Source organism: Neolamprologus multifasciatus, chromosome 12, assembly GCF_963576455.1.
Source record: "Neolamprologus multifasciatus chromosome 12, fNeoMul1.2, whole genome shotgun sequence".
In the NCBI taxonomy this organism is placed as follows: domain Eukaryota; kingdom Metazoa; phylum Chordata; class Actinopteri; order Cichliformes; family Cichlidae; genus Neolamprologus; species Neolamprologus multifasciatus.
In genome coordinates this window covers 29,756,396-29,773,133 of record NC_140450.1, presented here as the reverse complement: position 1 = coordinate 29,773,133, position 16,738 = coordinate 29,756,396, and the positions used below count along the sequence as shown (strand labels likewise).

General features: G+C 39.3%; 1 protein-coding gene and 1 long non-coding RNA gene across 3 annotated transcripts in view; both read right to left on the bottom strand.

The window, feature by feature from the left end:
- zmat4a (zinc finger, matrin-type 4a) overlaps positions 1–16,738 on the bottom strand; it is a 187,297-nt gene that overhangs the window by 104,181 nt on the left and 66,378 nt on the right. For both annotated transcript variants that reach the window (XR_014877406.1, XM_085181642.1), the window contains exon 3: positions 12,678–12,767. Coding sequence is in view for 1 of the 2 variants with exons in the window: in XM_085181642.1 (XP_085037768.1) it covers positions 12,678–12,767 (90 nt within the window). In the remaining variant the exon portion in view is untranslated. The remainder of the gene's footprint in view (positions 1–12,677; positions 12,768–16,738) is intronic.
- On the bottom strand, positions 537–12,671 carry LOC146507238 (uncharacterized). The gene is made up of 2 exons (XR_014877407.1): positions 10,307–12,671; positions 537–10,120 (listed from the first exon to the last, which is right to left on the bottom strand). It is a non-coding gene; the product is annotated as an uncharacterized LOC146507238 (long non-coding RNA).

Below are 16,738 nucleotides of genomic sequence, written 5' to 3'. Positions count from 1 at the left end.
TGATAGATTCCTAACACTGAGGTGCCCTTTTGTTTACTCAGCTTTGTGTTCTATAGCCTGTGTGCATTTATCCTTTTGTGCTAAGCAGTAAAGTGATATCTAACTGCTCTTTCTGAAATGTCTCCAAGTACAGGTATGATTTAGAATACTGTTTCCAGACAGAAGAGGTTAAAAGTGCTGCATCGTTGTTCCATAAAATTAGAGAAAAAAATACTGTGTGTCCAAATGTTATTCATCTACAAAAACGTAAGAAAAGGCACAAATAACAGCTGCACAGCTTCCACTGTAAACCAAGATGTGAATCTGGCATCTGCAACTGAATCTTGATTTTCTTCATAACTGTATGAAGCTTTGTGTTTCCACATCACAGTAGTAATAAAATAAAAAACACAGTGGTGACTTTCATCGCTCAGAATCTGAAGCAAAACAAAACATGAGGTCACCATTATTTTTATTACTAACATTGTGGATTGGAGTGACTAGATTTAGAGAAAACTAACTGCAGCAGAAAAAAATAGTCTTAAAATATAAACAAGCTTGATTTGAAGCTCATGGAAGAGGAAGATCAATGAAGGAGCTTCTGATAACTTGCCATGCAACTGTACAGGAAGTCCAGCATCCTTAAAATGATGACGTTTCCTATCTTCCACTGTGATGAGTTACCTCTTTAGCTGCCATCAGGAACCACCAACTCACCATCTTGCAAAGTTATTATTGACAGATTTACAGAGTTGGTGAGACAACTGACGATTTCTGCACAAGCTGCCAGATTAGCAGCAACACTTGAGAGGCATCCTGAAATGTTCTCTTATTCGGATCATAGTTCTTTTTAACATTTCTCTTTTCAGCTTTTTTTTATATTATGAGAGAATGTTTTCAAATTATGATATCTGCTCCTCTTATTCATAATAGCATAACTTTACATTAAGTAGTGACTGACATTTAGGAGCAACCTGGTATTTATTTCAAATACTTGGAAGCAAACATTACAGACAATAAATAATATATTCTGTGCAAGTGGTGCTCCATCTGCTGTTTAGATAAGGTGAATATGTACTAATCAAAATATGCAAATAAGAACATTATGCTCTTGTATTATTGGCATGTGAAGCAGATTTCTAATGCACGGTCTGAAATACTTTTTTTAATTATTCTTATGCTTTTCTCATGTTATGCTGTGCGTTCTAATACATTTTACAGTTCAGCTGCTCATTAACACAAATAAGTTCTTGGCTCTTGACTAGAATGTAACTTTTATTATTTTTACAATTCTGTTTCTGCATTGATACCTACTTATTTTAATAAACTACATGCTGTACTTATGCCATCTTATTTTTTTAAGCTGCAGCAAAATAGCAGAATGGAGTTCTGCTATTGTCCATGTGATCCCACTATGAACTCAAACCTCCAGAGGCCTTTTTTTCTGTCCCTGGTGCTTCCTCGCCATGCAGCTGATGTAGTGTACGTATACACTATTAGAAATGTGTGCAAGAGTGCAATCTGCTGCACATTGCCCAAGGAGAGGTCAAGGCAACGAAGCATAAGACTGCAGTCACTTCTTGTTCAGTCAAGGCAACGCTGGACACCTGTGCCATCTCCAGTGTGACTGCTCCATCTACCCACCAGGATATGGTGGGAATGCTTGAGGCCTGATTTAATGGAAACTGGCAGTTGAATAAACTGGCAGGCTTACACCAGAACCATCCAACCAATTGCAAAACTCTGCGCACATGAATGTGTATAATGGATATTGGCTGTGTTTGACAAAGTAAAGTGGTGGAAATTTTATGGAACAGAATGGTTGTAAGTGTGCCTGTCAGTCCAACAGACTGTGAAACTGATTTTTATATCCATGGGTACATACTTTGTTCAAGGTACAGCCAGTTTTAGTCTACAGCAGTTTAATTATTACAGTGCATTATTTATGCAGAATTGGTCCCTTTCCTGATTTCTTATTTTTTCCACATTCTCAATTCTTATATGTTTCTGATCATAAAAATAAATGTTATTATTAGACAAAGATAAGACAAGTAAATACAAAATGCAGTTTTTAAATTAAGCTTTTGTATATTAAGGGAAACAAGCTATACAAATCAACCTGGCCCTGTATGAAAACGTTAAATCATGAATTAACCATATTGAAAGCTGAAAGCGGAGTTTCACACCCAGGCCTGATTACTGCCAGACCTGATGAATCAAGAAATCATTTTCATAGACCCTGTCTGGCAACGTGAAGTAGGTTAAAATATCTCAAAACGCAACACATCATGCCATAATCTACAGAAACGTAAGGGCTGTTTAGAAACAAAATCATTGACATATATCATCCTAGAAAGGGTTCCAGAACTTTGGGATGCCAGTAAACCACGGTGAGAACCATTAGCCACACTGGATGAAAACTTCCCATATGGAAAAGAAATAGTAAAAACATATATGATTTACTCATGAAAGTGGCCACTTTCATGAGTAAATCATATATAAATCATATAAGGCTTACATGATTTACTCATGAAAGTGGCCACTTTCTCATTACTTTAATATATATTTTTAGTAAGTATACAAAACATACAAGTTTCATTATATAATTTTTCAAGGGATCTTATATCTGTGTTCACTCTTGTATGCTTTTCATACAAGTTTCATACAAGACAGATAAAAACTTTATAAGATTTATATATATCTTTTCCATATGGGTTTGCACACTGGTGAACCTTCGAGGAGTGGCCAGTATTTTGTGCTTACTGCTGTTTAGCTATTTTTAGCTAGTTAGCACAAAGCTTGCTAAAAACCAACAAGTCAGGGTCATAAAATTTAAGTTAGCGTGCTAAAATTAGTATTTAGCTGACATCATAGTGCTGTTAGCATTTACACAAAAATGCTAACAACCAGAAAAATAGAGAAAACTGTTTTTCACATCAGAGCAGAATTAAAAGATTTTTTGTTTTGTTTTGTTTTCCGTCAGCCTTCTGTGAGAATGAGAATTAGCTACATTTTTTCCAGTACAACATATATAGAGAGTGGGTTTGTTTATTGCATTATTTCTTCTCTAGATCACTGTGTATTGCTTTAAAATGTGGAACTGGATGAAAACAGTATTGCCTATGCACTAGTGGTACAGCATAAACATTAGTGGCTTTATTTTAACAGCCTTTAATAGGCATAAATGAAACCTACCCTGGTGTTAAGAAGTGGCACCATGAGGCATGACAAACACATCAACACAACAATATGTAGCCATCCCTGAGGTATTGTGAAAAATGTTTTCTCCTGTGTAGTTGTTATATGATGACTATGTTCATATTGATATGGGATTATCGGGTGTCAAGAGCAAAGCTTTTATATAACATCCTGAGAAATAGTGGCACCTCATGCTGCATTTCTGCGAGAGTGGTTTCATCCAACATCAAGATGCTTACATGTTACTAGCAGTGGAACCACATTTATTCCTTCAATTAAATTTAAATAGATGGACGAGTGGCTGGCACAGTAATGCAGTAGTGGTGGTGCTTCACAGAAAGGAGGCTGCGGGTTCGAATCCACCAGCTGGCTGGGGCATTTCTGTGTGAAGTCAGTACTGTATGTTCTGTATTTCTGTGCTTTTGTGAACTCTCTGGTTACTTCCTTCCATATTCCAAAGACAAGCTTGTGATGTTTATTGGTGATTCAAAACTGGTCTTAACTGGTTAAGTGGTTTTAAAAAACAGATGTATGGATGGATAGAAGTTCAAATATTGACATAATGGCTAGAGAGCTCAGGGTCAGCATTTCATTAACCCGCAGAATCATGACCACCTAAGAAAGGAAAGCAAAGACAACATCTGTTTTCTGGTACTCGACTACTGGATTTGACCACTGTGGTAAATACTAACTGTAGTGAAACCTATTTCTAAACTTGTAAAACTGTCTTCACTTTTAAAAGTGAACAGATATTCACAGGTCAACCAGATGTCTGCCTCTCCTTAAGCACTGTTCTGCTGGAGGTTCTCTTCTTGAAATAGAATTAATAGACACAGTGCTATGATGTGAAAAAACGATAATTTAAGCATTTTTCCAGTTATTGATAAAAAAGATGAATTTGATTATCATTAAAAAGTCATGTAAAATAATGATGCGAATGTGAAAATCAGCAGTCAACAAATGTCTAGCTTGCAGTAAAATAGTCTATCAAATGTACATTTTATATATTAATTTATACCGCTCAACCTTCTGTACTTGTACAACACAGGCATTTCCCATCCTGTTATCGACTAAAAACCTTGCTGGCTCAAGCAAAATATTTTTGCAATGTCAAAGCATTATCAGAGCTGAATGTGCAGATCTCATAGGGCTATCTGAATCCTAATTTTTCTTCATACTGTTCTGTTTAAATGTCAGAACAGAAGGCTGACTGACCAGCCAACACAGAAATGAAAATGCAGTAGAGTCAAACTATGGGTGCTGAACTCATGTCTGCCTGATAAAACTGTAGCATCAATAACTGCTTTGCAGTTTCACGGGTTTTCAACGTTTCTTTTAATAAACAATTTAATCTTATTTATGAGAGTCTGTCTGGCTTTAACAGAGTAAAACGTCAGTGATTGTAAAACTAATCTGACTGGTACAAAAAATCTGAACAAATGAAGCCACAATCCCAAACATGCCATTTTACAATCTCCATCCACAAAGCAAGCATTGACTGACACCCCCTCCTCCTTTACATGAGAGCAGGTTATCACCGGGACTAGCATGACCAGGAGCGTGTACAGTTGTCAGATGCCATCAGCTCAACCGGGTCCAGACATCGGGTCACGCCAGGCCGTACGCACTCCCACAGTCTCTGGAGGCTGTGCTGCCGAGTGTATTTTTAGATAGTGCCACCTTATAAGCACAGCCTGGTCGCATCACATCTGTGTAGTTTAAGCGGAGCCTTTCCCATCAAGGCAATGTGCCCTTTTACCAAGGGCCTAAGGTCAGACTACAGACCAAACACAGATTTACTGTGACATTTAAAAAAGCAAAGATGAAGCAATGTGTGAAGCTAGTCCTGGTTTGGTCATAGATTTTTTCAACCAGCTTAAAAAAATACACAAAAAAAAGTTGGTGTAGATTTGCTTGAAAAATGTAAAATAATTTTGGCGATGCTGTGTAACTACAGCAAATCGTGAAGACACTACTCTTATGAGACATTTTCAGATAGCTTTTAACGGACCAATGAAAGTTCTAATGCCGGCGTTAGCTGAAAGGTCCAGGAGTGAATCACCCTTTGGGAGATCAACACCACTGAAAGTTAGCAAATGTGCCTTGCTTTAAGAGAATAAAAACAACAACAGAATGAAGTAACGCACATGCGAAACTGTAAATTTGCTTTTTACAATGCAGTCAGTGTTCCAGAACAACAAAAGACACAAATCAATGTAACAGCCTTAAAGCCTGTAGTTCTAACCTAAGATGACAGGTAGAGAGTGTCCAAATTGTCCAGTGGCTCCATTTTTTAAAAAAGTTTAATTTCTAAATGAATAAACAGGTGACTGTAGAGCTTAATCTTTCCTTCTCCCTACCCAGCCCAGTGTGTACCCCAAAATGTATGTCAAGTGTCAGGAATTAAATCTAGTGAATTATTTATTTTGTATTTTGTATGTAATAATGGATTGGGTTTATATAGCGCTTTTCAAGGCACCCAAAGCGCTTTACAACGCCACTATTCATTCACTCTCGCATTCACTCACTGGTGGAGGCAAGCTACGGTTGTAGCCACAGCTGCACTGGGGCAGACTGACAGAATGTACAAAAAGAGGAGTACATTTTATGGATCAGACCATCTATTTTGGTTGTTTGGTTGACTTGTTTTATTAAAACACAGATTCTGCCCTAATTTATCTGCACCACAAGTGTTTAAAATCATGCAACTGCCATGCACACATACTAAAAGAAAAAATTGTTTTAATCTTAGGCTTCGGACATCCAAAATACTGCCACTGAAGATATTGAATAAATTTCAAGGAACTGTGAAGATAGATGGCACATGCCTATAGACAGGCTTGTGTCTTGAACCTTTTGAGGATATACTAAAATAAAATATGTTATAGTTAGACACTATCTTTCTAATCACTGTAATAATAACAGTGTAATTTTCAAATTTGTTGCTCAGATGACTGGTAAAGAATACAGGTATTTAAAGTATCAGTCAGTAGTCTCTACTTTTACATCAAGGGATACCCAGAAACAAATACATACATACATACATACATACATACATACATACATACATATTGAGAACACGATGATCAAAAGACCAATATGCTCCAAAAGGGAAGCAAAACCCTTTGTGACTGAAATTATTTCTGTAGAAACAAGTTTAACAAAGAATATTTCAGATCTATTTTAGAAATTCATTTAACTACAAAGCCCTCTTCTCTCATGTGATTTCAAAATTTAATGAATGTGGCGCAAACATTGGTCCAAACATACAGTATTAGTGATGAGGCAAGAGAGTGCAGAAAGTAAACTATCAAAGCAAGGCTGAGAATTTGCTGCAGAAATGAGTGAACCCTTCACACCCCATCATCCTGATCGTTCTCTAACAGTAAAACAGGAGCTCTCCCTCCTGGAACAGACATTAACCCGGAGGTTGATTTAATTTGAATCGCAGGAAGGCTCAGAGGAGTTGTTCTGTCAGGTCCAAATGGGTCCCTTGGCTCTCATTCTAGACTAATGAAAGGATTCTGCATCAAACCACATGACCTAGAGATCCTTCTGCCCCCTCTACAGAGGTTCATGTGCCTATTAGTTGATACGTAAAATGCAGATGGGGAGGGAGCCTGTCTCTATAGACAGGTTTGATGGTGCTTTCCCTGTGGATGGCATCTCGTTACAAGCAATAAAATCACTGTCAGCAGTGGGTGCCACCTGGAATGTAACCTACTGTACTATGAATTCAAATTTGATTGATGCCTAATCATTTTTGTTTTTAACTTTTTTTACTGTACAACTGCAGTAACAAAAAATAAATGTGAAAATTACTTTTCTATTTGGAACCGAGCAACACACACAAGCACAGGGAAGCATCTTCAGAACTTTGAATTTAATCAAAGGTAGGCAGAAACTTTTCTGTTCCTCTGCAGGCATCAGTGAAGCCCCTAAAAACTCAACTCTGTTCACCCAGTTTACAAATATATATATAATATTTTTTTCTCTTCTCAATCAAAAGAATGTCTTCATACTAGAGCAGGACGATATGACCAAAAATACTTATCACGATATACATTTGAAATTTTGCGATAACGATATAATGACGATATTGACGATATAATTGACACTAGACAAAATACTTTACAACTCTACAACTTTATTACACTTAAACAAGCAGCTGTTTTTTATGTGCATTAAACTTATATAAAAATTTAACGGTGCAAATGCAAATTCCTTGCTGACAGTTTAACCAAAAGGCATTTTCGGTGGAAATTGGCCGACATATCCTCAGCATAACCATGTATAATATCCACAAAACTTAAAAAGAGGTTATACACACACAATACGGTAATATTATGTTGAAGCACAGTACGTATCACTCTACGAGGCTCCTGCCTACAATAGCCATAATGCTCCGACAATCCATCAAGCGGTGCGGGTTGGTAGCTTAGCAAAGTCGTACTAAAACATTTGACAGATTTTCGAGCGCCGTGTACGACATAAAATCGTTTCAAAGTCAGTAAACACAACTAGAATTGATACATAAGGCACACGTGATTATAAGGGGCACTGTCGATTTTCAGAAAAATCAAAGGATTGATTTTAAGTGTGCCGTATTTTCCAAACAACACGGTAATAACAACGGCCCGCCAGCATGTGCTACAAAAAATAGTGCTTTGTTGTGTTTTTGACGGACGAAAGATAAACCAGTTCCACACCACTGAAGTTGCAGCATTTTCACAATCCAATTCTGATTCATCCGTTTCATTCAACGATCCACTTTCGCCCTTCTCATTCTCATGCTTTTTCTGCCATGTGCGTATGAAAACAAAGGCACTGCGCATGCGCGTTTTACCCATATTCTATTGCGATATTTCATTTTCTTATTGTTCATTTTATATGGACATACCTGTGTATATGAAGACTGAACAAAGCCTCATCTCTCCTTTACTTGTCTTCATCCTGACCCTTACTCTTCCATACCACACCAGCACCAGACCTCACCTACTATAAGTTGCATCACATGTGTGATCACACATACCACTAGTGATGGGAATTCCGGCTCTTTTTAGGGAACTGGCTCTTTCGGCTCGGCTCCCAACCAGCTCTTCAGGTTGTTTTGTTGCTTTAATTAATTTATTATTAACAACAATATAAAATCATGAACAAAAGGAATTACTTTTAAAAAAGTGTGGTTTTATTTATATATGTTTATATATAAATATATACGGTGGCCCCTAGAGACAAAGCACGTACAAACTCCAAATAACGTAGAAACTCCAAAGCACATTTCTAGCGTTAACTGAACTTCCAAAACAGCTACCTAGATCACTTAAATTACACAATTGAAAGCATATGTGTATTGTTTGTGTATTTATACACAAGCTCTCATATATTTAAATAATTAAAAAAAAATGTTCATTTACCTGTTACTACACACCAAATCCGGTCGTTGGTACTTCCTGGGTTGTGTATCCACTAAGTAACAAAAGCTCAACACTGCCCCTAGCATCCTGGAGCACTTCTGTTGTGTTTTGTACGTGTTTTTTGGAGTTTGTTCGTGCTTCAGAGTTTGTACGTGTCTTGAAGTTTGTACGTGCTTTGTCTCTTGGGGCCACCGTAAACATACTTTTATTTATTCACTCCACATAAAATGTAATAAATAAATCATATAATACAAAAACCAAGTATTTACATCTCAACTTTTAAATACTTAAATTTTCAGCTTTTTCCTGTTAAACAAATTTAAAATGAAACAACACAAAACACTGCAAACCACAACACAATTAAATAGAAATTAAAATATGAAAACAAAAAGAAGATGCATATTCTCTGTCATATGGGCCTGCATGATTAAATTTTCTGAATCCTTTATCATCCGCAACTGAAAATAGTTGTGGATGATTACTATACCTTTCTAATGTGACGTTGTTGTCCCTGGCTCTCTTTCTCTCTCTCTCCCTCCTGCTCTGTTCCTGTGCTACTGAGAGCGCAACTTCCGCCCCCTCCCCCCTCTTCCCAGCGCAAGCAAAAGGCTCGGGTGCGGAGTGAAGTGAAGAAAAATGCGAGAGAGAGGGTGAGAGAAAGAAAAAAAAAACACCCACGGCTCGCACCCACGGCTCGCGTCGTTCACTTCAAAGAGTCGGCTCTAAGAGCTGTTTCGTTCGCGACTGACACATTACTACATACTAGGGATGCACCGATACCAGTATCGGGTATCGGCCTCGATACCTCATTTTCTAAAGTACTCGTACTCGTTAAAAGTCCCCCGATACCGGGGTCTGAGACCTGTCTATGTTTAAGCGGCATGTAAGGGGTTAATCACAGGCCCCGAGTGCCCGCCCCCAGGCCCCGGCTGCAGCTCAGAGCTGAGAGAAGGGCAGGCGAGACAAGTCAGCCGTGTGGAACTATTTCAAAGTGAACAAAGACATGAAAACAAAGGCGGACTGCAAAGTGTGCTCAGCGAAATTGTCCAGAGGAGGCTCTAAAGGTAGCGCATTTAACACAAGTAATTTAATCAAGCACCAAAATCCCAACACGACAACGAGTACAAAGAGTTTACCCACGCTTATTAGCACAGAGGAGCATAGCTGATGCTATAGCAGGGGGACGGAAAATAGTTGGGCTTTTTTAAACATTCCGCCTTAGCCTACTTCCGCCTCGAGGACATTCAGGGACAGCTCGGCCAGCCAATAAAGAGACTGCAGCAGGACGTACAGACGCGCTGGAACAGCACGTATTACATGCTCCAGTCCCTCATTGAGCAAAAGCGAGTGCTGGGGTGTCCGAGCATGAACTCTCTGACTATCTCACCGCTCACCAATGGGCTCTTATGGAGACGACTGTTGCCATCCTCGCCCCCTTTGAGGAACTAACTAAAAAAGTGAGCAGCTACGACGCACTAGCCTTGCTTGTGAGACTTCTAAACAGAGAAACAGATGAGTAAATGCCTCTCAGCCCCATGTAGCAGTGTGGAAAGTGAAAGGCTTTTTAGCTCAGTGTCACACATTATAGATGAAAACAGAAACAGTCTGACTGCTGATAATGCAGAAACGCTACTTTTCTTAAAAAAAAAACCCTGCCACTCACTTTTTCTCTCCATTAAGTGAGTCATCTTAGACTTGATGTTAATAACTACCTCAGTTGCACTGACTGCCACAGTTCTATGTTGGTGGATGTTGTTAGTTTATTCAAATATTGTGCACTAAATAACAAAGATGTTTATTAATGCCCCTTGTGTTGTCCAAAGCGGCAGAGTTTACAATAAACTGAAAACAATACTTGAGTTGCACTGTCACTATTTAAAATTTTTTTCATAATTATTTATTCTGTAATATGTTGCATACAACATGCTTTTCATTTTAAATAAATGTTCTTAATTCCAAACCAGTCCCTTGTTTTTTGGGGGTTTTTTTTTTGTTAAATTATAGGACTAAAGCTGTTACCTGTAAATTTAAATCATGTTTTTATTAAATACTCGGTATCGGTATCGGCGAGTACTGAAATGCAAGTACTTGTACTCCTACTCGTTTCCAAAAAAGTGGTATCGGTGCATCCCTACTACATACCACAAACTTCCCTCATATGAAGCAGCCTGCAATGTCAGCTCAGCAGAAAAACTTGTCAAGCTCCTCTGATTTGAACTCCCCCTCCATGTTAATGCTACAGAATGGAAGGATGTTGTAGTAATACAACAGGGTCCATGTAGAAGCCATCTTCTGGCCATGGGTGGTGACAAAGCCATTGCAATGCAGACACAAACTCTGACAGCTACACACAAAATTCTAACAGCTTTAATATTTGGACTGCAGGTCCATAAATGCTTCTCTGGATCCAGGGGGTTTACTTCAAGAAATGACTCTGATATTGGTTTGAGCTCTAAGAGAGGACATCAGCTGACTCCAGTTTAGGCATGGTGTTGCCTGACTCTGGGCCAGAAAACTAGGGAGAAAACTACACTAAAGGTATAAGAGGTAATGGTGTCTGCGCACGGAAAGGAAAGTAAACAGGAAAGAGAAGAAAATTGATTATAAACAAAACGCTGAATATAGTGACATTTGTTGGAGGGAAAGAAGGAACAAATGATAAAGCAAAAGATCAGAGAGGAAAATACATATTAAACAAAGATAAATAAGAAACAAGAAACAAAGATAATGAGAAAAGAGAAAGAGAAAGGGAAAATGAAAAGTGGACCAGAAAATGAAGCCCAAAACAAGTGCAGAGGAAATGAAGAGAGGAAAGAAAATTATCTGAGAATTAAATAAAAGAAAATAGATGACAGGAAAAGTAAAGGCAAAAAAGAGGGGAATAAAAGTTTTGGGTAAAGAATGAAAAGAACAGAGGAGAAAAAAAACTTATAAAGCAAGAAGAGAAAATATCTAATGCAAAAATAGCAACACAGGAAGGGAAAGAAAGAAGGTTAAAAAAGGAAGCAAGGAAGGAGTATGAAATAAGAAATGCATCAAAACCAAAAACAGTAATAACTAAGTGAGAAACACAAAGGAAAGAAATCAGTGGAAGAGAAACAAAAAAGTAGAAAAACATACTAGGACCAAAAAGGAGATAGGGTAAAGAAATTCAAGAAGAAGAGGAATGAATATAAAAACATAGGAAAGTAAAATAAGAGAAAACAAAGGAAACAGGAAAGGAATGGTTGGAAGGTAGAGGAAAGGAACTTATCCAAAACTAGAGAACTCAGAGAATGGAGGCGTGTGACATCTTCCCAACCCATGTAGATGGGTACAAGAGGAGAAAGAACAAGAGCAGCAGGATTAGATGACAAGCTGAGGCAGCAAGCGAATGCAATAGCATCCCTTGACATGTCCTTATCTGGTTCAGAAACCCAGATTTCTTTACTGATAGCTGGCAAACCCTCAGTAATCAAAGCATAGACCTCTCCCTGTCTCTTCATCAAAGTCTGTCCACTTCTATATTCAAGTCTTCCACCACCACACTCCAGCTGTAAACTCGACTTGGATTGGAAAGGCACCTTTCACCATGACGCTTACATCAAATATCAGCACCCACCATGAAATTTCCACACTGCGATGCTTATCTGTGTGCTGGCAGAGCTGCAAAGAGGATGTTAGAAGCGTGTTTTCACCCTTCCTCAGTGCAGAAAAAGAGGAACAAAAGTCACACATAATTGTGTCTGTCAGACACATCGCATGCTTCAAATTTACATGACAGTAATTGCTGTGAGGGCCGGACACCAAACAATGCGCCTTTGTGTTTGATGCAAGGTTGACATCCTCTGGCATCGCCAGCAGTGCCATCACAATCGCATTGTTCATTGGTCTAAAAATGTGGCAACGCTGTTTATCAGTCACCTATTCTGAAGCACAAGGGCCCAGCGAGTCTCATGGCTGTTGTTGTGAAAAATCCATTAAAGGTTTCCATATGAGACCAGCAGGGGTGGACTGGGGCTGAGGTGTGTGTGTGTTTCTCGGTGATTACCAAGGCTGTGGGCAAACACACAGCAGGATGAAGAGAATTCACACAGGACTCACATTGTCTGATCTGAGCTTCTTGGCAGGGCAACCTCCATCCACGGGATGTAGCATGTAATACAGTCGCACTTTGTTGGCATGTTTCCGACTCTGCAAGAGAAAAAAGAGGAAATGACTCAAATCTAAAATGTAAATAGGCATATACATCAAATATATTCTTGTCAAATAAATACATGGATATAAATTCAACAGTAAGCAACAAGACAAAATACATGTATTTGGTTGAGTTTAAAAACATCACCCAAATGTGTGGATCAGAATAAAAAGAAGGCTAAATCCCATTGTCCCAGGCTTTGTCCCAGACAGTCACACAGTGGTTGGAGACCATTACACGAACAAATTATTGCAATCTTTTGCAACAAACTTGCGATCTTGTTGCTTTTGAAATGTTTGCTTCAAAGATGGGTCCCAAGTCTACAAAGACTTGCAATCAATAGCTGTCGTCAGGCCTCAATACGTAGGTGTGTCAAGATCGTAATAAAATGAGAATACAATGGAGTCAGCTTGCTATCAGCTTATCATTGAACAAATTGACAATTACATGCAATCTATGACAGCACAGCGATTAACTATGATAAATCCCTGAAAATCACAAATCTGCAGGTGTCTGCTTACAGAGAAATTTACATTAACAACGTACATTCAGAGTCCAGCCAGAAATTCGTATATTTGAAACAGAAATTCAGAAATTTATACATAAATGTTCAAGTAGTTGCAGCAAGATGGTAATTTGAGTGCAAAATAACACAGAGGCTTAGTAAACGTCCTATTAATTGCAAATATTTCAAGGCTACAAACCGTTGATAACACTGCAAAAACAAGAAAAAGACATTTTCACAATGAAATGGCAATACGAAAGGGGTAAGGATGAAACCATAGAGATTTCTCCACTTCAGGCAACTACTACTACTGCCTGTCACCCCTCCCAGGGTATGGGCCGCCAAAGGTAGAGTTTTCTCTCCTGGGCCATTCTTTGTAGGTGGTTCCAGGTGTAAGCCCATCATTTTTGATTCTGCCACGAAGTCTCGTCGCCAGGTGTTTCTTGGGTAGCCTCTCTTTTGCTTTTTTGCCTTGGGGTTCCACCTGAGAACCTGCCTGGTGATGTTGGTTGGCGGTTTGCGCAAAGTGTACCCTACCTAGCACCATCTTCTCTTCCTCATTTCTTCCCCTACTGGGAGTTGACAGGTTCTTTCCCCTAGTTTGATGTTACTGATTGTATCTGGCCTTCGAATGTGAAGAATCCTTCTGAGACAGCTGTTGAGGAATTTCTGGATTTTGCATTATGAGGTTTTATTTGTCTTCCAGGTTTCAGCCCTGTACAGCAGTATTGACTTCATTTTGGAGTTGAACAGTTGGATCTTGGTAGTCAGGGTCATCTTTCTGGATGCCCAAATGTTCTTTAGCTGGATGAAGGAGACTCTTGCTTTGCCAATCCAGGCAAACCACTTGGTAATAATCACTGAAAACCTTGTCCAAGTTGCTCTGGTCTCCAACAAGTTGACTATGAGAACCGACTGTTCCCTTATCAACAAATACTATATATCCAAAACGTTGACATCCAGCTCTGTTATGGGAGAAATTATGTTTCACCTGAGACTGGTCAGAATGTTATTGTTCCATCAATGATAAGAGATCCCAAGTTGTTGTGAGGCCTACTGGGACACAGAGTGTCGGGAACAGAAGACATATTTGGAACATTGGATGCCCCTGCAACATATCTTCTCTGCCACGGTACTAAGAGACACCCTGTTCATGCCTGAACCACTGCTACTGACCTATTTAAAACCAAAACTGCAATATAAACTTTCCTTATATATTTTTGATCTGCCATTTATAAAGCCTGTGCTTATTCAGATGATAAATATCATGTTGAAAAACTGTCCTGTTAAGTTCCTGTGTTTCTAATAAGGCAGTTTGCTTTTAAAATATGCTTTTACAGGAAAAGGCTGAGAGATATTGCATTAACCTCCTAGGACCTTCTCCACATATGTGGACATCACATTTTAGGGCTGTCTAGACCAAAATACAAAATTTTACATCAGTATTTGCTGGAGCTTATTTGAAAAAAAAAATGATGTTGTTCAAACAAAAAAGAAAAACTTTCAGAACAACTCTTCTACCCTTTAGTTCTCCCTCTTGTTTCAAATTACTGGCTTAGGTTAGAGGACCCATTAAAAATAGGTGAAGGCCGTCAAATGAGGTGCACTCTTCCGATCCCTGATACTGGACTGAATTGATAACTAGTGCTCGGTTTACTGAGGTTGAAGCAGGAGTCTTCTTACCGGCAGCCCATCAATCCCCCAGGATCTGATAGCACAGCCATGACAAGAGAAAGACGGGATTTGGGAGGACAGATTAGTTCATCTGAAAATGACTCTGCTTAAGGATGTAATGCTTTAGAAGTCAAGGGGAATGACACAAGGTAGGAGGAGGAAGTAGGAGGTGAAGGAAAACATCCTTGGATATTGCAATTTTTCTTTTTAAAGAATGCCACAGAGGAGTGATAGCTACAAAATAAGTCTAGTGAAGCATGTATAGTAGCAGCGTTAACAGGGCCTGATGCCTTACTCCAGCAGACAGGGGTATCAGAGACATCCATGTGTATGCATTTCTTTACAAGGGCAAACTCATCCTGCCTGGGCAGCGTGGTGAGAGCAAGTCTGCGTGAATGTATCTGTCTTGCCTGTCTGGTCTCCTGGCAGAGACACAGCAACATGAGCTCTGCTGCTTCTTTAAAAAGAAAACAAACAGAGCTTGAAAAGCAGGAAGGGTGCATGAATATTCACTCCGCACTTATCATTAAAATCTGAGCTGGTTTGATCACCTACGTTTTATATTATATCTTCAAACTGAAAGAAGGATGGAAATTAGACTATTTGAAATTCTAATTTTTTCCCCAAACTTACCGATAAACTGGCTAAAATAAAATGATTTATTTTTTGGCAGAACCAGGTAGTGTGGTTTTGTTCAAGCAGTTTGATGATGTGTGAAGATATATTTTTCATCTGTATGCCAAAAGAGTCTCACATGACACTGCATAAAAGTTGGTACACCACACAAAATGTGTTGCTTTCACAATAAAGGCTTTAAAACTGTGACAAGATTATTTTTCTTTCTTTCTTCTTTTGGTTCTTTGACTTATGTGTCGAATTTCTTCTTTCTTGTTACACGTTGTACAAAAATCTCTAAAAATGAATTTGGCCATTCACTATTTCATAAAAAACATGTAAAGAATAATCTAAATATATATTGTCCATCCATCCATCTTTTTCCGTTTATCTGGGGCTAGGTTGCAGGGGCAGCAGCCTAAGCAGAGAAGCCCAGACCTCCCTCTCCCCAGCCACGTCCTCCAGCTTATCCGGGGGAATACCGAGGTGTTCCCAGGCCAGTCGAGAGATACAATCTTTCCAGCATGTCCTAGGTCTGCCCCAGGGCCTCCCTCCAGTGGGACATGCCCGAAACACCTCACCCAGGATACGCCGAGGAGGCATCCATGTCACATGCCTGAACCAAGAGCGATTTAGAAGACCCTTATGAGAAGAACACCTAGGGGACAGTTCACCCTGCCCAGGATAGGGTTACCAGGGCCCTGGAGCCAGTCCCGGGGAGGGTGTCTGAGGGTGAGCATCTGGTGGCCGGGCCTTAGTTCATGGGGCCCGGCGGGGCACAACCCGAAAAAAGGACACGGGCCCATCTTCCTGCAGGCCCAACGCCCGCAGGAGGCATCATAGGCATTGTGTGCCGGGCAGCTGCCAGGAGCTGAGGCCCTGGTGGACCCCCGATCCCCGGCTACCAAGACTTCAATAAATATATACCAAGGAAGAAAAATGTAAATAAAAACTGGCAAAGTGTACAAAACACTAAATTTGTGCTAGCTAGCATTGGTACGATAGATAGATCAATCACATCTTCCTTTTTGCTCTCCTTTTTGGAGATAAATTATCTAACACAGATGATAGTGCTGGGACAACAATCTTAACCTAAATATCAAACAGATCAAGGAGCTGATTGTGGCTTTGATGAGGATATGGAGAGACTAATGCAATCCCAGATGAGCAGGG